Source organism: Tripterygium wilfordii, chromosome 9 (genome assembly GCF_013401445.1).
Source record: "Tripterygium wilfordii isolate XIE 37 chromosome 9, ASM1340144v1, whole genome shotgun sequence".
In the NCBI taxonomy this organism is placed as follows: Eukaryota; Viridiplantae; Streptophyta; class Magnoliopsida; order Celastrales; family Celastraceae; genus Tripterygium; species Tripterygium wilfordii.
In genome coordinates this window covers 14,362,992-14,386,429 of record NC_052240.1, presented here as the reverse complement: position 1 = coordinate 14,386,429, position 23,438 = coordinate 14,362,992, and the positions used below count along the sequence as shown (strand labels likewise).

The 23,438-nt window shown below is 36.7% G+C and overlaps 2 protein-coding genes, 1 long non-coding RNA gene and 1 pseudogene across 4 annotated transcripts; 3 read left to right on the top strand and 1 right to left on the bottom strand.

Moving 5' to 3' along the window:
- The first annotated feature begins 976 nt into the window (after positions 1–976).
- On the top strand, positions 977–3,913 carry LOC120004839. Of its 2 annotated transcripts, XR_005469653.1 has the most exons (4): positions 977–1,058; positions 2,819–2,888; positions 3,364–3,480; positions 3,744–3,913. XR_005469653.1 is itself a non-coding variant. In XM_038854157.1 (2 exons), the coding sequence occupies exons 1-2, from the start codon at positions 3,282–3,284 to the stop codon at positions 3,857–3,859; spliced, it is 315 nt and encodes a 104-aa protein (XP_038710085.1). In that variant the 5' UTR covers positions 3,232–3,281; the 3' UTR covers positions 3,860–3,913. The 2 variants fall into 2 exon arrangements, 1 of the variants encoding a protein (XP_038710085.1); XM_038854157.1 differs by lacking the exons at positions 977–1,058; positions 2,819–2,888 and having other exon boundaries at positions 3,232–3,480.
- On the top strand, positions 3,912–8,811 carry LOC120006071 (annotated as a pseudogene).
- Positions 4,878–7,033, bottom strand: LOC120004840. Its single transcript, XR_005469654.1, has 4 exons — positions 6,939–7,033; positions 6,688–6,841; positions 6,026–6,076; positions 4,878–5,103 (listed from the first exon to the last, which is right to left on the bottom strand). It is a non-coding gene; the product is annotated as an uncharacterized LOC120004840 (long non-coding RNA).
- An 11,354-nt stretch (positions 8,812–20,165) lies between the features above and the next one.
- Positions 20,166–22,606, top strand: LOC120006070. The gene is made up of 4 exons (XM_038855944.1): positions 20,166–20,182; positions 20,233–21,630; positions 21,757–21,831; positions 22,147–22,606. The coding sequence occupies exons 1-4, from the start codon at positions 20,166–20,168 to the stop codon at positions 22,604–22,606; spliced, it is 1,950 nt and encodes a 649-aa protein (XP_038711872.1).
- The last annotated feature ends 832 nt before the right edge of the window (positions 22,607–23,438 follow it).

Here is a 23,438-nt window from a genome sequence, read left to right as displayed (position 1 = left end):
CGAGTCTCCATGTTCGCTGTGTACTCAACCGCAGCTGATGAATCCCCTCTGCTAAAAACGCATGTAAAAAATGACGCATGAACTCTCATCTCTCAACCGTCTGTTTAGACTTAGAGATGATGAACTCATCATCTACTACCCCTAATCCCGCTCTTTTAGGATCACTCTTTGGCTCTCTCGACTCAAAATTTTAATTCGCGTTTGCCGCATTCCTTCGACGATCGTCTCTCTCTCTCTCCGGTCAGGTTTCGCGCCGCGCCCTTACATGCTTGTTGTCTCTATTAGTCTATAATGAATCAGGTAATCACAGAAGCCCGGGACCTACTGTAATAAAATTACAGTAGGTCCAACTGTAATGCCCTTTTGGGGCATTAAAAATTTTTATTTTTATTTTTAAAAATCATAAATATGTAGTGTTTATCGTAACGAACACAACGATATATTTTTTTTGTTAAAAACAAAAATCAAATTCAATATAAAAAAGACACGACAATTCTATATCATCAAATATAAACTCAAAATATTCGATGTTTTGATCACGATAAATTTGATTTTTGTTTTAAACAAAAAATATACTGTTAGATTCATTAAGAAAAATACTATATATTTATAATTTTTAAAATAAAAAAAAAAAATTTTACCACCCATAAAAGGCATTACAATGGGACCTGCTGTAATAAAAATTACAGCAGGTCCCAGGCACCCGGTAATCACCGGAACTTTATTTTTTTTAATTTAGTTTCCGTTTGACCCTGTTTGGTTGCTAAGAAAACAGAGGAAAAGAAAAGGAGGAAGTACGAAAATCTAATTTCTGTGATTTATAATTAAAGCCGCCACTTCTGCTTCTATCGATTATTGAAACGCAGCACGATACACGTGGACATTTATTCCGTACAAATAGTGAACTCAGATTTTTCTTAGTTTTAATTTGTGGTGCCTTTTAAATTCATAGGTGAAATTTTTTTGAACCGAAGGATAATGCTCGTCTTTATATCCACACTTCCATTTATTTCGCATTTTAATGGATCTATGGAGGCCATTGGCGCTGAGGCTGCCGAGTGAGTTTACAATTTCCTTTTCTATTGCCTCCTTTGGTCTAGTTGATGCCTCGCTGTTGCTGATAATGGACTGAATCACTGAACATTGATTTCTGTGTGTTATGATGGATTTCAGTAGTTCTGATTAAATCTTATGCGTAAATAAAAATCAATGTTGCTAGGTTTGTACTGGGAATATAGATTCAAAGATGAAGTGGAGCTGTGGAGTCAATATTAGCTTCTTCAACATGATCAAGACATTCCATTATCAGTTTATCACTTAAAAAATATTCTGGTTTTGTTAGATGAGTTAGTTAGAAATGTGGACAAGTGAAATATCAGTATCATTTGAGTGCTTCGAGTTTTTCCTATCCAGTTAACCCTTTATCCATTATTGTTCATCTTCCCAGATGATATTTTCTAGGATAACTGGGGCTAAGAAAATTTGCATAGTTTTTTGATGTTTTGTTCTATTATATTGAAAGCAATAGCTAATTTAATTTACATTGTCTATTTTCAACTTTAATTCTTTTGACCCCATGCTCTTACCTGGTTACAACTGATCTTTTGATTGTTTCTCACCGGTCTAAACTTAACTATTCACGTTGTTATCAACACTGCAGGGGTATGAATGGGTGTATAATTTACTAACTTGATAGACCTGAGAATGCTGGTTTAAGGAAACCTCTGACTTCTGAAGGCATACTTCCCCCCATTCTCTGTGTGTGTGTGCCCCCATCTTCCTCTTGTGCATTTCTTATTATATTACATTTTAAAATCATATTCTCTTGTCCACACTATTGGGATTGATTCAGACTAGTCAAATCTTAAACAATATCCCACCAGCTAACTCCCCAGTAGGTGTATTCTTCTTATATTCTAGAGAAAGCGAGGAGCGAGATAAATTCAGTACTGTCAGGTTAGTAAACAGAAATGTCTCTGTAAGAATGTTCTTATTAATGAATAGAATGGCTGCGCTGAAGTGCAAAAAATTTGCCTCCATCAGTATCCTGGCAGACATGATTGCTGTGGCCAGAGCAGAGGCAGTTTCAGTTTGTGGTGGTGATTCAATGTAAGAGGTTAGCTTTTATCCTTACAATTTGACATGCCATAAAACATATTATCAATGAACTGAGTGTCTGATCAAGCTTGCACTTTCAGATTAGTTAATGGCGAGTACCCCTGTATTATTGTATTAAACTGAAAAACTGCATATCAATTTTCCATGAGGCTCTGATCTAGAGTCTTAACCGCACCCAAAGGCTAGCAGTTTCATACACAGAGCTTTGATAAATTGACGCTACAATCCCCAATGTTCTAGTGGGTAAAGTAACATGTTACCACTTACCATATACAACTCTAGTTTCTTGGGATCTTTTGCGTTTGATATGAAATTTTCTTGATGTGGTAGTGTATGAGGGCAGAACTGTTGTTACTCTCCGGACTGCCTTGCTTTGATATGGAAATGTACATTGAATAACCAGACAGGACTCAGGAGCTATATGGGGCTTGGCTAACCCTTTTTTATTTCCCGAGGCCAGAGGGAAACTTATCCCAGGCTTCTATTTTCTGGTTTAAATACTTAGTTCTTTAAGCGGATGACTCTGAGGGCAAAACAAAGATTAGTTGTTCTGGATATGCTTCTACTGGGGTTCCTTGTTCGTATCCTAGAAGGATTTCACATTTTCTAGTTTGCTTGCTTGTTTTTGTGGTTTTCTTGCCTCTGGAAAATTCACTCTCTGTGATTTGATATGTAGAAGTAGAACTACTTTGACTTGCAGCTGCTGCTATGTCAAGTATGATTGGGCTTCCTTCAGATCTTGTGCTTGTCGAGGATCATGATTGCTTGAGGTTCAGTATCATTGGAAAATCTTTTACGCTTTCCTATTTCTTTGTCGATGCTGTTTAATAATTTGCTACTCATTGGCTGTTACATGGATAAGGAATTTTTCATGAATGAATTTGATTGGATAGGGAAGCAATGAAAGATTAAGATGCACGTCTTTTAGCAAGGCATCATGCAAAATCGTTCCAGATAGAAGCTGTGGTCAGAAGTAGTTATAATTAATTATAATTTTTAGTACACGGATTACGACTGATGCGTAGTGACTGACTCATGAGTTATCCAATTGTCCACTTTGAATACATTTCAATTTAGCATGAGTGTGTACAGTGAATGTTAGAAAGAAAACAATGTTAATTTCAGCTATTCACTTGGCTGAAATGAAGGCTCCATGATGCAAAATGATCTTATTCTGTCATATATCTTGTGAACAGCAAAAATATTCTTGTTGCTTAGCTAGAATTGAATTCATTTTTCGTGCAGATGGATCAGAAACTATACTGACAATCAGGATATGTTCTATGAGGATTTTGAGAATGCGTATATCAAGCTGTGAATTCCGGTGCAAGATGGAAAACCTCATGATGCTTTTTGAGAATGGTATTCTTTCACTTTCTTTTGGCTAGGTTTCACTATGAAATTAGCTGATGGGGTATTATATAGTTGTGATGTCAATCTTATTGAGTTCTGAAGCATATTCTTTTTGAACAAGTTTACTCAGCAAAAAGGAACTAAGATGTAAAAGCTCTATGTTTATTTCAACAAACAGTATATATCTTTTTCTTTCTTTTTCATTCTTTCACTTATGCTGAGATGCTGGTATTTGGTGACTACTTATGCTTAGTTGCTTCCATATGTTGCAGAGAAAGGCAGGATAGAAATCTACAATCCCCAGCCCAACTTTCAAGTTTCAACCACGAAAGGTATTCCTAGCTTTTTAAATTATGTGATCCCTCCGGATGACCCACTTGGTAATTAAGTCAAGTCAATGAAATCATCACGCATTGTTTTTGTTGTGACTTTATTTATAAATGAAAACTAGGCAGGTGCCCGCGTGTTGCAGCGGGACCTATAAAACTTGTTAGAAAAATGACACATCATTATTTTTCCATTATGTATTTACCTTTAACTACAACGGTTATAAAATTCAAAAAGAGTTAAGACTCCATTGATCATCCCATTTTTTCCCTGTAAAACCATGAATATCTCCACTGATCATCGCTCGTTTACTTCTTATTGACGGGATCAAGATAGGAGTTTGATGTGAGGGGTGTTAAAAGATCATAAAAAATAAATTGACAATCAAACGACCGATATAACTGGAATAATCGCGGATAACCGACCAATATAACTGGATTAATTTTCTGTAATCTTCAATATCCACAATTCTATGCAGAAATCGTGCATTAAATTAGACATAATTTGATATGCACCTAACTCGATTGGACAATTGATTGAACACATTGTAGGCACGACGAAGGCACATCTGTTTGTCACCAATCTTGAAAGACATCTCGTACATTGGTTTCTCTTCAGCTACGGGGATCAGTCGTGACACCAAGAATTTTTATCCTAGGTTGGAGCTTTAAATTGAATGGCCAAGCCCAAGATCTCGATCAATCCAAACTCCCAAAGCTTCCTCGAATTGGGGGTAAGCAAGTGTCCAAGTTTTTGACTATTGGGTTGCCTTTGATTTTAATTAGTTTGGTTTCATTAGCAATATCGGGTTTGCTGTATGTCATAAGAAGGAAGAGGAAGTTTGCTGAGGAGCTTGAAGACTGGGAGCTTGACTATGGGCCTCATAGATTCAAATACAAAGACCTGTATGTGGCTACAAAAGGTTTTAGAGACAATGAATTACTGGGTGCTGGGGGGTTTGGCAGTGTCTATATAGAGGTGTATTAAAAAAAACCAAAACTGAGATTGCTGTGAAGAGAGCCTCACATGAATTGTAACGACCCGTCCCGGAGGGGGGTCTGCAGAATTATCAATTTGTCCAAACCATAAACTGTCCATGTAAATCCTCCAAAATCATTTAATATAATCCCAAAAAAAATGAATAAAATGCATTTAGAAATCCATTGAGAGATAATTAATAAGTCTTTAAAATTTAACAAAGCGGAAGTCTTTAATAATCAAACCCTATGCTACCCATAAACCACAACTGTATCCATGGGGACACCGCTCACGCCTCGAGAAGCTGGCCACCATCTATGTACTCACCTGAAAGGGAAAGAAGAAAATAGAGATTGAGCTAAATAGCCCAGTAGGGGTATAGTACCCGATAAGGACTCGGATATCCATGATGCGAATACCGAGAGAGGGAACCACGTACGATATGACAAAGAGTAGAACTAGTCTACAAAAACAACAATCAGCTCAAGAGTAATACAAGAATAGGTAGGAACAAAAGGATTATGCTCATGTCACAATCACAACCCAATATGCATATATATATAAACATGCACATTATATATGCAAACACACATATCCTCCCAATGCGCATAGCGCCACAAATCATCCACATCCAATCGTCGGCACACGACAGTCCGGATTTCCCCTCAGAGGCCGCGGCAATCAAATCCCCATATAATCACGTCGCACGGCAGTCCGGATTTCCCCTCGGAGGCCACGACAATCAAATCCCCGAATAATCATGTGGGAACAGATAAAGGGGAATAAATCCCAGACAGTGATCACGTCTCAAAGTGGTGTGTAGCGAGTCACAACCACCGCACAAACCAGAGCCAAACAACGACAACAAGGCTATCACATCCACCCATCTCCACGAATCCACAATCCAAACACTCAGTCAACATATATCATGATGCATGTATTACAATAAGGTTTTCCATGCACCCAAAACCCATTTCCAAAATCGTTAAGAAAATATTTTACTTTCTTAGAAAATAGGACACCAAGCTCTACGAAGAGTCCTAATCAAATCAAAAAGTTTCCCACAGCCAAAATTACACATGCCTATCTACATGCTGAAAGATTATAGTCTAGCACGGAGAAATGCGAACCAATGAAGAGACAACAAAGAATGATTCAAGAGGCAAGTATTTAACACACCAGGGAAACACAGCCAATTGTAGAACAAGAAATATCGGGTAATAGAGGTCAATAAATGGAGAACCCCTACCTCGATAGCAGTGCAAACAAAGCTAAACGTCTACTGCGTTTCCTCGATCTCCTAAAAAAATATCGACGTATAGCAGTCATTAAATAATCCAAAACAAATTCTGATTATTTGAATATTTCCATAACCTGAACTGACCCACTGGGTCTGACCTAATGGGTTCTAGACCACTAAACCCATATATTTATCCAGTTAAAGCTGTGGATCAAAGTGGTCAAAGTTAAAAGTCTGGTTAAAAAACCTTTACGTATCTCATGGCCAAATGCCCTTTAAAAGGTCATATGTCCGACCTCAACATTTCAATTTAAACTCTTAAATAGTCAAATGGTTTCATCTACTTTAATGGCCCACAAACACACTTCAGTTATTAAATTTTCTTCTTTTAAATGGCCAAATAACCTATTGCTTTCACCTCCTCTAATAACCCACGAGGTCTTGTCATGCATGTGCTAAGACCTGGGCCAAGGAAAATTACCCAGCCCATGTCCATGCCCGACTATGTCTTCTCCACCCCAGCCACTTCAGTGGCTTGGACCTACCACGGCCGTGCACCATTCTTCAATGGAACCTGAGTTCCAACTAAACCGGACAACACAGAGGTGCTGTTCAGTCATCACAACTCATCACGGTATAATCCAATACTAATGAAGATGAATGTTTCTCACCTTAAATCCAGTAATCCTTTGAATCTTTGATGACTTTAGTCCTCAGATCACACTTATCGCATAAATACCAACTCCTAGTTTTACTTCCCAAAGTTCTTGCCTCCAAACCAACTCCGATGACACTTCCGCCGAACTTTAAGCCCCTTGTCTGCCGCTTGTATCCAACCAACAACACCAAGAAATCCATTAAATCTATATTCAACCGGAAATCACCCCAGTCAATATATATGGAGAGAAAATTGTTTACTCACCCTGTACCTTCGCCTCCGGCGATGTTTTCCGGCTGCTGGGGTTGAAGTGGATTTGGTTCTTCTTGAGCGGCTGCCAAATTCTACGTGTTTAGTTTACAATGAAAAGTATATAGGGATATATATACCCGTATGCTAGGTATTTATATTTTCTAAAATTCTCTTTTGACCCCTCCACTTTTCTCTAAATTTAGCCCTTAACCCAATTCTTTTACTGGACTTCGATCATATCATTTCCAAAAATTTTAGGGTTTTACATGAATCCAGACAAGGTATTCGAGAATTTGTCTCTGAGATTGTTAGTATTGGTCGACTTCGCCATCGGAACTTAGTTACCCTTTTGGGGTACTGCGGGCGTAAAGGACAGCTTCTTCTAGTGTATGATTTCATGCCTAATGGAAGTTTAGACAAGTACCTCTATGACCAACCAAAAGTGACTCTCAACTGGAGCCAGAGATTTCGAGTCATCAAAGGTGTAGCCTCCGGCCTTTTCTATCTCCACGAAGAGTGGGAGCAGACTGTGATTCACAGAGATGTCAAGGCCAGTAATGTGTTATTAGATGGTGAAATGAATGCAAGGTTAGGAGATTTTGGCCTTGCAAGATTATACGATCATGGATCTGCCCCTCAAACAACTCACATTGTCGGAACTCTTGGTTATATGGCACCAGAACATACTCGTACCGGAAAGCCCACAACGAGCACCGATGTTTTTGGTTTTGGGGCGTTTTTACTTGAAGTTGCTTGTGGAAGAAGACCAATTGAACCAAGAGCACCTAAAGAAGAACTAATATTGGTTGATTGGGTGTTCTCATTTTTGGCTAGAGGAGAACTTCTGGAGGCCAGGGATCGAAGTCTGGGCGTAAATTATGTAGCAGAGGAAGTTGAATTGGTATTAAAACTTGGGTTGATGTGCTCGCAATCAGACCCCGATTGCAGGCCCAGCATGGGCCAAGTAGTGCAGTACTTGAAAGGAGATGCTCTTTTGCCTGTTTTGTCAAGTATTGGCCTTTCTTTAAGTGGTTTGGGATTTGCACATAAGCAAGGTTTCGATGAGTTTCACGGGTCGTATCCGTCGTCTTCGTCAATTGGTAAACCATCCACAACTTCATATACTTACGTTGCAGAGTCCCTCCTTTCAGGGGGGCGATGATTCCGGTGAATGTATGGTTATGTTCCAGATTAGCAGTGCATGTTAGTATAATGAATAAGACTAACTGACAGCCCGCGCTTTGCAGTGGGATAATGTCATTGTGAAGGCAGGTAATGATCGGTGATAGTACAAAAGTTTGTCTGCATCCAAAAATCATAGCCAGTTCAATTTCCATCCAAAATTCACCTCCACAACTTTTCAATACAATTCCCTTAATAAGGATACTAATCAAAATTTCCATGGAATAAATTACTAATATTCTTCTCTAGAAGTTGGCTAAGAAAGCACTTAAATTGGGAAGCTGATATTCTGGTCTGCTCCTGCTATTTGTTTCTCTGGCGAATGACACAAAAGGTAGTAGCAGCAACATTAAATGAACAGATAGCTCCAATCCCATTTAAGCTCCACTTCCATATGTTTAAAGGGGAAGCAAGGCCTCGAAGAATTGGAATTAGAATGGAATTATTGCCATGGAAGGAATGACATGTCGGTGCTTGAATCACTTGAACCTCGTCAAAACTTGAAGAGGCTTACCATTTCATCCTACTGTAATATTCCTTTGGTTTCCTCAATTCTGATGTATTGTAAAGAGACCAAACTCTTACCACCACTTGGGCTTCTTTGCTTACTCAAAGAGCCACACATACATCACCAAGTAAAGTATTTAAATGACATACCAGACCATGTCTAAACAGATCGAGAAGCTCACTCCACACAACATTATCTGCCAAAGAAAGTAGAGGAATAAAAATGGGCATTTCAAATCTAAGGGTAACAAATTTAGCCAAGAAATGGGAATAAAAAACAGCATCATAACTATGTCATACCTCATTAGTGTGTAATTAGTAAAGGTCATGCTCGGTGTATATCAAGACCATGCATCTCCCCATCGGTATGACTCAATTATATAGAATAACTCTTCTACAATTGATTGTAACTGTCAACGGCCTATATTCATTGTCAAATAGACATCAGTCTACAGACTCACACTCAGGCATCATAATTAATAGCAAAGCAGAATGCATAAGACATAGTATAACCAATAAATTCACAGCTATGTCAATCGGAATTTTAAGTTGTCGGTCAATTACAATAGTAAAGGAAGATGTTGTTGTACTAATTCGAAAGGTACAACCATATTCACTCACTAATAAACAAAATAACATATACAAAAAATAAAAAAAAAATACATTTTCTCTGTACATATTCTTGAGACCGCCAGCCTCCCCATCCATGGACTAATCAAACTTCTAATCCAAAGCCCACATATTGCCAGTTTCCATTGTTGCAGCCATCTGAAACTAAATTCCTATTGAATTTCTCAACTTTCATGAACTGTATCTCGATATCCCCTTGTCTAGATATAAACCCCGCAAAATTAAACATGACTCTAAATCTAGAACGAAAATTTCAAATCAAATAGAAAGAAAGTCATATCTATCTAATCATGCAAAGTGATTTAAGACAATTCTCGAAATTCAATCTACAAACCAATAACCAACACTGATTCAGACCAATCTTGGGTTTTCTAATTAAACATACTCTGCAATGATAGCAACAACAAAATTATTGAATTGGATGGTAAGTTGGTAACTAAAAAGAAATAACCAAGAAATCGATGTAAGAAAGATGCTGATCATACCCAAAAATTCTTCATGCAAAGTAAAGCACCTGTTGAAGCACTGTAAACCTCTCTGTCTTTCCCAGTGGCCTTCCAGTAGCAAGCTCTAGTGGCTCGGTTTTTTTTAACCCAGTTGGGTGCTTCCTATCTCTTAAGCTGAAGAAATACCACTTTTTTCCATCTTTGCTCCATCTGTCCAGTTCATTGATTTATCAACACATCTCATCCAGATCAACTCCCATAAGTCAATCGAAATATAATATTTAGAATCACCAACATTAAAATTTTCAAGTAGAAATCATTTGCTTGACTATCCAGTAAAATGATGATGATAACTCTCTTTCAATGAAATGCCATGTCTTGTGCTCCTTAAAACTTTAGGTCTAGTTCATGAGCAAAGAACATAAAAGCCTTTCAAATATTAAAGACCCAACGACACCATTCCATTTATACTAAGGGTAAAAGATATTATGGTCTAACAATGTATTCAGAGAACGTAAAATAATTCCTTCTTTGATTTGACTTAATAAATACTCCATTGGAAATAATAGTTGTCAATCCCTATGCACGATAATGGCAATGACATAGTCCCACATACCACAGTCACTTCTTGCCAAACAATAGTTGTCCATCTAAAGCATATGGAACCCAACACCATCAAAAATAACCACACTAAAAAAATCGAACCACGGCCGCATCCCGTCTCAGAATGACACTAACAATACATACATAAACATAAACAAAAATAACCTGGATAATAATTAACAAAACCAGGGGGAGATTCTACAGAAAAAGCGGAGGAAAGAGGTCAACCAATAGTCCAAGTAAATGATATACCTCAAAAAAAAAAATTAAAGCAACACCAGTGAGAAGAAAATAGCAAAACCCTGTAAAAATAGTTGCATGAGAACACATATGAAGGCCCAGTAAACTAACCTGCCAGGTATCCCACAGAACTGCAGACGCCAAGCTTTAAAAGACCGTCAACAAAGGTAACACCTACATATAAGGAGCCCAAGAGTTAATGACAACAAAACCTTTCAAACCATACCAAGACCCATAAGTAAAACAAATTACAGAAAAACCAAAAGTATCAATAAGGCAATTAAATCAACCACAAATAGAACAAAGAAAACAGAGGAAAGACATAGAAGACGACCCTCCAAGGTACTCGACATAATTGAAGACACCAACCCCAATAGCACGACAACTCAGATAATGGCTGTATTGAAGGACAACAAAATATAACCACAAACGCATGAACTCCCAAATAATTCAGAACATGAACGACAAACATCAGGAAGAAATATCCCACAACCCAACTTCTTATTTTCGAAGAATTATAAAATTATGGTGCATAATGACCGACGACAACACATACATAAAGTAATTATCAAAAATGATGAAAGAATGTAAGTATGAAGATAAACAACAAAGAAACTGGTAAAAAAAGAAAAACACAATTAAAACATGGATATTAAATAACGTACAAAAAAAAATGAGATACAACTTACATAAACACCATCACCAATAACCAAAGGCACGAAATCTATTCACGGAAGCGGCCCATCTAAGAAAACACCCCATTAAAACGGACATAAACACAAACACGGTAAAAAAACCTGGATGAGAAAACAAAGATAAGAAAGATAAAGTAATTATCAAAAATGATGAAAGAATGTAAGTATGAAGATAAACAACAAAGAAACTGGTAAAAAAAGAAAAACACAATTAAAACATGGATATTAAATAACGTACAAAAAATATGAGATGCAACTTACATAAACACCATCACCAATAACCAAATGCACGAAATCTATTCACAGAAACGGCCCGTCTAAGAAAACACCTCATTAAAACGGACATAAAACATGATAAAAAAAACCTGGATGAGAAAACAAAGATAAGAAAGATAAAGTAATTATCAAAAATGATGAAAGAATGTAAGTATTAAGATAAACAACGAAGAAACTGGTAAAAAAAGAAAAACACAATTAAAACATGGATATTAAATAACGTACAAAAAATATGAGATGCAACTTACATAAACACCATCACCAATAACCAAAGGCACGAAATCTATTTACGGAAAAGGTCCGTCTAAGAAAACACCCCATTAGAATAGACATAAAATCAAAGATGAAAAATAATAAAGTAATAGTAAAAAAATCAAGAAAGCAATGTAAGTATGAAGAGAAACAACAATTATTTGAGTTAAAAAAAAAATTAAAACCGGGATATACATGTATAAAAAATAATCCAAAACAAAACGTACATGATATTTCATACCTGACCCCAAAAAATGTACAAAAAATATGAGATGCAACTTACATAAACACCATCACCAACAACCAAAGGCACGAAATCTATATACGGAAACGGCCCGTCAAAGAAAACACCCCATTAAAACGGACATAAACACAGTAAAAAGACCTGGATGAAAAATAAAGTAATAATCTAAAATCATGAAAGCAATGTAAGTATGGAGGAAGAATACCCTTCATAGTACTCTGCTCCACAAAGAATGCCATACGGTACTCTGTACTACAGAGAGCACAGAACAATAAATAACCATCACAATCAAGGAGATGTGAATTCTGTTTGCATACGAGGAATTCTACAGTAGTTGTTACATACACCCAAAAAATTTTATGGAAGAAGTAAAATTTATCAATATGAGTTTATAATCAGACAAATAATTACATGGAAAATTGACAGCAATAGCATAATCAAGTACATAAGAACAAAAAATAGAAGTATAATTTTGTTTACATTTGCAGTGTTGATCACCAACCGTTCTATTGGAAATAAAGACAGTTAAATCACAAATGGCGGTGGAAACCACTTTGAGCTTAATACCAATAATACTGACCTCACCGGAGATCCGAGCAAAAGTGAACAAAGGCAACTCACCGCCAATCACATCCGAATAAACTTGTCAATTGGAGAACAATTTATCTGCTATGATCGTGAGGGTCAAGTTCATAGCCTTAGTCTCGCCGGCCGAGATCTTGTCGGCGGGAATCGAAACTTCTCCGACTTGCTCCCCTCTATAATTAAGAATGGCGGTGTTGTTTTTGTACTTGAATCCAACTTTGTTCGGGTTCTTGATCGACAGAGAAGATGAAAGCAGGTAGATTGCGAAGAGATTAGGAGGGAGAAACACCAACTACGTAGAAGCTCTAAGGAAGAGAAGGATCAACACGCCAAATGATGCTTGCACGCAAGACTGCTCTACACAGCATTTACTCTCTTCAAAATATCCTTCCTGATCAAACCACATCTCATTTCCACATCTAATGGGCACAATTTATTTTGCCACTCTCATTATCGGACCAAACGCGCGAGTATGAAAACCCAAACTAACTCGCCACGAGGTGGCTCGAAAACCACGGGCTTTTATATATAGACTAGCGACATGCCCGAGCGTTGTGGCGGGACAATCTGTTTACGTAACTGCGGCTGTGTTTAATCAGGCCATTTAGGCCACATCTTCGAATGAAAAAAGTATCGAGAGGGAACATTGAGAGGAGGCAGGTGCATCTTTCATAACAGCTAAGTTTACATTCCCATGATATATATATATAGCATCATATGGTGGCATCAAGGATCCCAAAATAAAGTAGATGCGTAGGAGTTGACACTAATTTTACAAAGATTAGTTAACTACTTCATACATAGACTACCAATGTTCTCTCAAGTTTATAGAGACACGATGGAAAAGGGCCCTATATGGCAAAGATGGATGCGAGAAGAATCATTCTACCAAAGAACACAGGAAGAAGTAAAGGAAAATAACAGAGAAGGTATAGTCAGTGCTTAAAAATATAGAAGGGTGTTAAAGAACCGCCAATGTTATAACCAAAAATAAATGCTTGGAGTGGCACCAAATATTTTATTTTGCAAAAGGAGACACAACAACCACAAGGCAACCATTAAAAATTGTACCAACAAACCCAGCTATAAAAATAAGGACTGAAAGATGCCAAAAAATTAACGAAAATTTTGAATATCCAGAAGAAAAAACGATGATGAACGTGAGGATAATTGCCCCTCAGGAATATAAAGTGCGAGCGAACATTAATTGCCAGCACTGCTGCCAGCAGACGAACATAATCCCAAGCAAAGGAGGGAAGAAATGAGGGTATAGTGAACCCCTAAAAATACAAAAATGTACCAAAAGAGCAAAAAATTGTATGCAATAATTCAAGTGAGGACTATTGTGCTGAGGTACCACATACATTTCAACTTATAGAGAAGCACATTCAGATTAATATTTAACAAATATTGGAATCACCATAAAGGTTAAAAGATGTTGGCAGGTATTGGCTTTGCTGCTTGGAAATTAGGCAATATTAGATTTGACAAAGCTACCAATAAGGATTTTTGAGATAATTTAAGGAGGAGGAGCACGCTGCATCTGAATACAATGAAATAAAATATTCTTCTACAGACATGGGCAACAAAAGAATGTTCTTTAAAGGAATATAGTCATGGGCGACAGTCATAAATTGAGCAAACGAATATTCCCATCAAAACCGTGAAAACACCCAAAAAGGAAAAAAAAAAAAAACAATGAGCACAGCATGAATAATGGGCACAGGAAGGGAAAAATGAAATCATAAAAAGTTAACTATAAGAATAGGGACTGAAAGAAGCTGAAAAACGCATGAATAAATTTCAAGACGCAGCACAGAAAGCAGACGCGTAAATGAAATGATCATCCGTGAGGAAAGATAAATTTCCATAAAACATTAATTGGCAGCTTCAGCGCCACAAGCACAACATCGTGCGGAGCAAAGGGAAAAAATATAGAAAGTGACAGGGGCAACACCAAACAAATCTACGATACCGAATGAAAGCCTTATCGAGACAAAAATTGCAATTACCAACCTCAATACAAAACGAAAGAGAAGACCTAATGGCACAATCGACACAACAACTGCAATCACCCACCTCAATACGACAACCGCGAACTGACAGTAGGCGAGGAGGATGAAGGCAGAGCAGAACAACCCCAATCAAGATCGAAGCAGGGGCGAAGAAAGCAGGTGCACGAATGAGAGAATCTTTTGAGGCATGAAATGACAAAAATAGATTGAGCTGTAGGAGTGAGTTCGTGGATACATGCACCTGCCTGAACAGCGAAGATGAAACCACGTAGCAGATAATAGATAATCAACGAACAAAGAACAACAAACGCGCGCGATTACGGAAGGAGAAAAAATCGCCACAAAAGTCTTGTTCAACTTGCCAAAAAGTCTAAAACACCTCAATCACCTGTGAGGTTCACTCAATATGTTCTTCGTCAAGATGAAGGACAATTTTGTATTTTCAAATAATTGTGTATCAAACACAGACGCGGGAGTACGTAAAAACAACAAACTCGCCACATAAAAGCCCCAAAAGCATGCATTTTAAAGTTATATAGTTATAGTAGTAGATAGACAAGTACTATGTTACTACCTGATAAAAAAAAAAAAAAAAGTACTATGTTACTAGTTATCCTAATGCTTGTAGAAACGTAGGGAAATACCCAAAAAACAGGAAGACATTAAATCGAGATCCTGAAACAAATTCCATTGAACAAGTATATATCTACAAATGTGAAATGTCTAATAGGCTTGTGGGTCAAGCCTAAAAAGTAACTTTGTGGGTGTTTGGCAGTGCGTTAGCACTGCGTTCAGTTGCAACACACCTCACAGCACCACAGTTTTTTGTGACACGCTAAACAGCTTTTGCGTTTCAACTCACCTCACAGCACCACAGCTTTTTACCTCACAGCACCTCACCACACCTCACAGCACTCCCAAACGCTTACAATGTATGTCGAATTGTCCTACGTAATCAAATTAGGTCAATTATTTTATTTTTGATTAATGTACAATATAAACATTAAGTTATTTTATATTAATATTATTAGTTATCTAATATAACCGTAATTTAGATACGCCAAACGCACCTCACAGCACCACACCGCACCGCACCGTATTTTTAAAAGTGATGCACCAAACAGCTTTTTGCGTTCCAACTCACCTCATAGCACCACAGTTTTATAACTCACAGCACCTCACAGCATTCCCAAACAAGCCCTTTGTCTTTATCCTATCTTAAACTTATTAAAACTTATCCTAGCGCACACTTCCAATAGACTTGCAAATTAGCCTTTTTTCTTCTTTTTTTTTTAATATTACCAGGTCCTCTAGGTTTTCTATCAACAGCGAGATAAGATTTCGCTGGTGGAAATCATATCCTATTGAAGAAAAATAAATAGTACTGTATGAGTATAGTGTTAAAATGAACCAAATTGAGAAGTCTGAAAACAAGTAATTTAAAATGGAATGTTTGTGTCTGTGTGAGGGAGACCAGGACGTACTCTTCTTGTTTATTATAACAGTCCATTTCTGCATCCAACCCCACAATGGACAAGGTCAAGAGGGTCCTTCCACTTATGTTCAATATGTGCTCTTTTGGAGTTTTCATAACATCCAATGTAGTTCACATGAACATTTTGTGTTTTTTATACCTCCACATTATTCTTTTCATCAATTGTCTTGGGTTTGTCCAATTCTATGCACTATGATTTTATTTTGAAACCAACTGAAATCTTTTATCACTTTAAAGTTGGGTTCAAAATCCATTTAAGGATGATTATATGGTGAAAGATGATGGTGAGTCTATCATTTGGAAATATTTTAATTAGTTAGTCTCTTTGTGTTGTGGCGTTTGGTGTTGTTCAGACGCTTTTTGATTCATCGACAATGTGTTGAAAAGACACTTTTAGCAATTGATTTTTCCCCTGTGCCAACCCCAGATTAAGTTATTATATCTCTCTTTACAAGGGAAATGTAAAATATAGTGCCCATGGACTCCATTCCATGAGATTGTGAAATCAAAAGAAATGGGATTTCCCTACTTGGAGCTTTTGCCTTCCAACTCTAGTTGTTACTTCTCTAGGTAGGACTCAAGTGCACACTTACTCCCCAAATTAATTTTGAGTTGTCATATATAGTCATATGGGTCCATTTCCCACACTGTTGCTTCCATTGTTGGGAAAGAAAAATAAATTTTCTAGGGAAATCTGTCTCTTTCATGATATATTTTGATATATTTTCACACAAAATCTATTTTTTTTTTGTTGAAATACCAGTATACCATTGAGAAATATATTTTTCATTGGAATCTAATCATGGACACATATATGTCCGTAATATTTTGATTTTTTTTTCTTTTCATGGATGAATAAATATTTTGATTTCAACTTTCCGATAATTATTTAAACTTACGTGGAAAATAATAAATGCGATTTTGCTCTTAGCGTTCATGGGCCCTCCCGACTTGGGCCACAAACGGGCTGTGGTTTGACTGGAAGATGGTTGATGAGGGAACTGAACCCAAGGCCCGCCACGTGTTTGTACCTAACTTGATCTTAGTGGGACCCATAGTACCACGTGCAGATGCTAGAGAATAGCTTAGTCTTTCGACGCTTGAGGAGCAGCCGAGCAGGTGTTTCCAAGTGGACCCCTAATTGTCACGTGCTCTGCCAATACTAATGAAGTGGGGAGAGACAGAAATCTTAATGGAATTATTGTGTGTAACGACTTGGATGATGGATCATGTCTGTATGTGTTGACAGTCATTTACATGTTTACTACGCTTATTCCCGTGTATGAGATAGGACACCTTGCGAGTTGTGAGGGAATAGAATTACTTGTGTTATTAAAAAAAATAGAATTTGGAATATTTCAGGCTATTTAGTTAGTTGTCTTCTCTATCTTAATTTATTTATTTTTTGGGGTCTCAATTGGACCGACTTATAGTTGATGTGTCTCATTGTCTGCACTTGATACTTGTAGCTAAGGACAAATAAGGGTTATGATGGATCATGCACTGACACATCTTATCTTAGACTGTCCGTAAGTTGCATAGTGTCTTCTTTATTAAATCCAACTTGGCTTCTTGTTCCTCATACATGCAATAATGGCATATAGAGCTTCCAAACATAATTCAGTGGCCTAAAAGGAATTTAGGTTTGTTATGTTCAAATCATCAATAATTGAATTATTCAATCAACTAGAGTCACTGGTTCTTGAGTTAAATTTTATTGATGATGTTAGAAAATTGTATGATGGAAGCGGAAAAGAACACAACTTTGAGGCGCAAATATCACTTTCTTTAAGGAGATATTTGCTCCCACTTGAAATTAGTTTGCTAATAGGTTTCTAGCAAATCTCCTTCAGGATATAACAAAGCTATAAACATTCAAATAGCAATTCTGAACGTTTATTGGATTTCTCTTTGTGAAACAAAATTGACTAGAAAAATATAGGAATATTAGATAACATCAACCCTCAATCCTGAATAATTTATAGAGCCTGTAGGGATGTGATGTGCAGTTACAAATTCTGAAAAAATTGCAACTCTTAATTAATGGTGACTCTTAAAAATTAACTGTCAAAACAGTTTATTCCAATATTTTAGAGGAAGAGATAACCTTTGATAAATAACTGCAAAGACAATTAATTATAAACACCAAAGGATATGTCTCTAAAATAATAAATTAATAGTTATCACATCACATGGAATTATCTCTTATATTAATATCAACAAACTATGCATTTGTTTTAAGTATCCTGTTGCCCATCGTAAGCGGTGGCTGATGAAGAAGTTGGAAGGTTGGAGAAGTAGCGGTGGCTGACTCATTTTGTGCCTCGTAGTTGAAAGTTGTTTAAGATTGTTGGTCTATTTCGATATGACATGTTCCTAATGACCTTCAATGTGCACTTTCTTACATTTTTGGTTGCTTGGATGTTGATGTATGAAATGAAGAGCATCTTGTGTTTTTAAAAAACTTGCACCTGGGAACAAATGGATTGTGCATTGTGTTTGGGACAATGCAAGTCTCCAATCCTTGCTTGGAGTATAGTGGTCAAAACCTAATAGGCTACTATAATGTTAAAACAATTGTAACCTCTTGACAATAATAATAATGGGTGAGGATATAATTGTAACTTTAAACAACCTGAAGGAAATAAAATATTAAAATTCAACTCTCCCTATCCCTTCCACACCCTACCCGGCTACCCTTCCAAGCCCCCCTGTTTTTAAACGGGTTTTTTTGAAAAATAACCCTCGTTTATAAACATTTTTCAAATCTAACCCTTCTTTTCAAAACACTTAAATATAACCCTTTTGCCAAAGGAAAAGACATTCATATCCTTTCACGTCTTTTCATGCACCACCTCTCTCTCTTAAACCCTAAAAATGATTTTCCCTCCCAAAAACACTCATCTCCCTCTGCGAAACCACTCTCTCTCTCCTTCAAACCCAGTAAAACCGCCCATGTATACCTCTTTCATTCGAAATTTGTCACAGATCTAGTGAAATCGATAAGCCAAAAGCTCAAATCTTCAAGGTTGAAGTATCGGGACGTATAAGCTCGGTAAGCTGCCATAGCGACGTCGTCGAAGACGCAAACGAGCCTAAAGTCGGCAACGCAATCTCCGAATTCGTTCCCCTAGAACATATAAGTGCTCACCGTGGTCGCTACATGTCCAACCCTTCGTCTCCTACTTCAGCGAGTTTGTATTTTACCATACAACATCTTGTGCTAAAACATCTTGTCATTTAAGTCGAGAAGGCAGATAGCACCAAACTAAGGTTAGTGTAGTGCATTTTATGAGTTAATATACCAGTACAAATATTTCGTTGATAAATGATTTTTCGTTGATGTGAGACAAATTTTTCGTTGGTTACTTCGTTAGTTTTCGTTTAACTCAGACAATTTTTCGTTGATAAAACATTTATATGGTTGATAATATAACGATTTCAATGAAGTGGGTTTCTCACCCAACAACTTTAACCATGGCTAGATGTATAGCGCAGAAGATGTTCGACCAATCGTAAATGGCAGAAAGTTTACACTTACACTTCACCATTCTGTTAGTGTAATAAAAACTCCAGTAAATATTTTTCGTTGCTAAACTTGTGTATTTTCATTGCTAAACGTGTATATTTTGGTTGCTAAACGTGTGTAATCTCGTATCTAAATGACTGTATTGTCGTTGATATCGACAGCTTTTTTAGTTGATAACTGTTTTACTTTTCTTATATCATACCAATTGCAGTTATTTCGTTGATAACTGTTTAAATTTTCGTTGCTAAACGTGTATAATTTATGTCTGTTTCGTTGATAACCCTGTTACTTTTCGTTGAGTTTTTTGGTTGAATACTCACTTATTTTGTGATTCAGAAATGGAAGAGGTTAGCATATTGGTTCGTTATTGTGGGTCTTGGGAAAAGGTTGGTCTCAGTTATGCATATAAGGGTGGGAAGAGTAAGGGCATGATCATTCCAAATGACATTTCCTACAACCAATTATTGGATATAGTGTACGAATTGACGAATATCGATCGTCGGACACATAACATCCAATTGAAGTATATTTTCAATGTCCATGGTCCAACTGAACCTGTTGAGATTGAAGGTGACAGGGATGTTCATTTTTTTGTACGATGCAACAGCGACAAGAACATACCTGGGACATCTCTATGCATTTCAAACACTGATAGAGAGGTATATGATGATGATACTGAGGTAAATTTTGAGTTAAATGATGATCGATATGATATTGCAGATACAGAATTGTTTGAAGAACCTGACATAGTTGGATTCAGCCGGAACATTGATGATCGTAACGAACCTCAGATAAATATATCAGAAGTTAACGCCAATGATCATACAACTGCCCAGGAAAATTTTTCTTCTGAGGGTAATGCTGGATTTGCCGGTTCTAATTCAATTGGTGCGTCACAAAGCTGTGGTAATATGATCTCACCTGTTGTACATGATGATTCATATGCTGTTTTGAAAGTCGGAGAAATATTTCCAGACAAGAAGAGCTTGTTTAAAAAGTTATGCATGCATGCGCTGCATTTGCACTTCGAATTCAAAGTGGCAAAATCGACAAAAACTCTTTTTGTTGTTCGATGCAAAGTAAGTGAATGCAAGTGGTGGCTTCGAGCAACGAGAGTTGATGACACTTGTTTTTTCGTCATAAAGGTATATCGTGACGAACATTTGTCTTCTTCTTGTTTTGAATTTCATGAAGCTCGTCAAGCAACAGGTTGGGTTGTGGGGGAATGCATTAAGTCTAAATATGAGGGGGTTAGTTGCATTTATAGACCAAATGACATTGTCAAGGATTTTCAGAGAGTGCATGGAGTTTCAATCACTTATGGGAAAGCTTGGAGGGCTAGAGAAAGTGCCCTACATTCATTACATGGTACGCCAGAACAATCTTTTGCTGAACTTCCCTCTTTTTTTGCACAATTGGAATCAAACAATCCAGGAAGGGTTACACATATTGAGTTGGATTCTATCAATCGATTCAAATACTGTTTCATGGCCATTGGACCATCATTAAGAGGTTTTCGTACTTGTATAAGACCTGTAATTTGTGTTGATGGAACTCATTTGAAAGGTAAGTATCTTGGAACATTATTCGTTGCCACATGTTTGGATGGAAACAACCAGGTTTATCCTTTGGCTTTTGGAGTAGGGGATTCAGAAAATGATGATGCGTGGACATGGTTCTTTGAAAAATTGAATGGAGCTATTGGAAGCATGGATTCACTTGTTTTTATATCGGATAGGAATGCAAGTATTGAAAAAAGTATCCGGAGAGTTTTTCCAGAGGCCATACATGGTGCTTGTATGTATCACCTTGGTCAGAATTTGAAGTCCAAAAAGTTTAGTGATTCTGTCATCCCTCTATTCTACAAGGCAGCAAAGTTATACAATAAGGTGGAGTTTCACCATATCATGAATCAAATACTCAGATTCGATGCAGGTAATGTTTTCAAGTATTTAAGTGAAGCTGGTTTTGAGAAATGGTCTAGGGCTTATTTTCCTGGACAACGGTATAACATCATGACAACAAATATAGCTGAATGCTTAAATGGAATATTGAGGGATGCTCGAACCTTACCTATTACGAAGTTGATGGATCATCTGCAATCTTTATTACAACGATGGTTTCATGAGAGACGATCAATAGCTCTTGAAATGAAAGGTGAACTGACTGACTATTACGATAAAGTTGCAGAAGAAAGAAGGAATAGGTATTTAAAGTAATTTAATTCTCATTGATAACCTTGAGAAATTTCGTTGATGATTTGTTTATTTCGTTTAGAATTTAGTTATTTTGGTTGATAAAACTTCGAGAATTTTCGTTGATGATTTAAATATTTCGTTTAGAATTTTGTTGTTGTAGTTGATAAAATGTATCGTTGATAACTTTGATGATTTTGGTTGATGATTTATATATTTCGTTGAGAATTGTGTTTTTCGTTTACTAAAGTTTCGTTGATAACTATTATTTTCTCGTTGACTATTACAATTTTATCGTTGATAATTAAAATTTTGAAACTTTTCAGGGCTAGGGTCATGACTGTGGAGCCTATTAGTATAAATACTTTTCTTGTTAAAGATGGTGATGATGGAGGACAAGTGGATTTGGCCAGCAAGACTTGCTCCTGCAGAGTTTTTGATATTGACCATATACCCTGCATCCACGCCTTTGCAGCATGTAGAGTTAGAAAATTACCAATAATTTCATTGTGTTCGCAATATTATCGTACTGATATGCTGCTGCTGGCATACGCAGAACCAATCAACCCTGTCTTGAACACAGACGCTAATGTTCTAACTGAGGAATTGAGGGTTGTCTTACCTCCAGAAACCAGGAGAAAAAGTGGACGACCAAAGAAACGTCGAATTCCATCATCCGGTGAGCAAATACAAAAAAGAAAATGCAGTCGTTGCAAACAAGATGGTCACAACCGTCAAACTTGTAGCGAGCCCATTTGTTTACACCCTAGCACGTCAGCACAATGAGTTATGATTGAACTTGATCGTTGGTATTTATTTGTTAGGCTATCTCATGTTTCGTTGATAACTATTACTTGTAACGTTGATAAGTCTTACTGTTTCCGTTGGTAGTTATGTTATGGTGCATAGTTTTTCGTTGATAACTATTATTCGTAACGTTGATAAGTCTTATTGTTTCCGTTGGTAGTTATGTTATGGTGCATAGTTTTTCGTTGATAACTATTATTAGTAACGTTGATAAGTCTTATTGTTTCCGTTGGTAGTTATGTTATGGTGCATAGTTTTTCGTTGATAACTATTATTAGTAACGTTGATAAGTCTTACTGTTTCCGTTGGTAGTTATGTTATGGTGCATAGTTTTTCGTTGATAACTATTATTCGTAACGTTGATAAATCTTACTGTTTCCGTTGGTAGTTATGTTATGGTGCATAGTTTTTCGTTGATAACTATTATTCGTAACGTTGATAAATCTTAATGTTTCCGTTGGTAGTTATGTTATGGTGCATAGTTTTTCGTTGATAACTATTATTCGTAACGTTGATAAGTCTTATTGTTTCCGTTGGTAGTTATGTTATGGTGCATAGTTTTTCGTTGATAACTATTATTAGTAACGTTGATAAGTCTTATTGTTTCCGTTGGTAGTTATGTTATGTTATGATGCATAGTTTTTCGTTGATAACTATTATTCGTAACGTTGATAAGTCTTACTGTTTCCGTTGGTAGTTATGTTATGGTGCATAGTTTTTCGTTGATAACTATTACTTGTAACGTTGATTACTCATACTGTCTTCGTTGGTAAATATAGAATATCATATATATAAATGAAATAATTACAGT

Bases quoted from the DNA above. Each gene is read 5' to 3' on its own strand.
- LOC120004839 (XM_038854157.1), top strand. From the start codon at position 3,282: ATGATCTTATTCTGTCATATATCTTGTGAACAGCAAAAATATTCTTGT. The intron at 3,481-3,743 runs GTATTCTTTCAC...CATATGTTGCAG, and splicing joins CATGATGCTTTTTGAGAATG to AGAAAGGCAGGATAGAAATC.
- LOC120006070 (XM_038855944.1), top strand. The intron at 21,631-21,756 runs GTATAACATCAT...GTTTCATGAGAG, and splicing joins GCTTATTTTCCTGGACAACG to ACGATCAATAGCTCTTGAAA. The intron at 21,832-22,146 runs GTATTTAAAGTA...GAAACTTTTCAG, and splicing joins GCAGAAGAAAGAAGGAATAG to GGCTAGGGTCATGACTGTGG.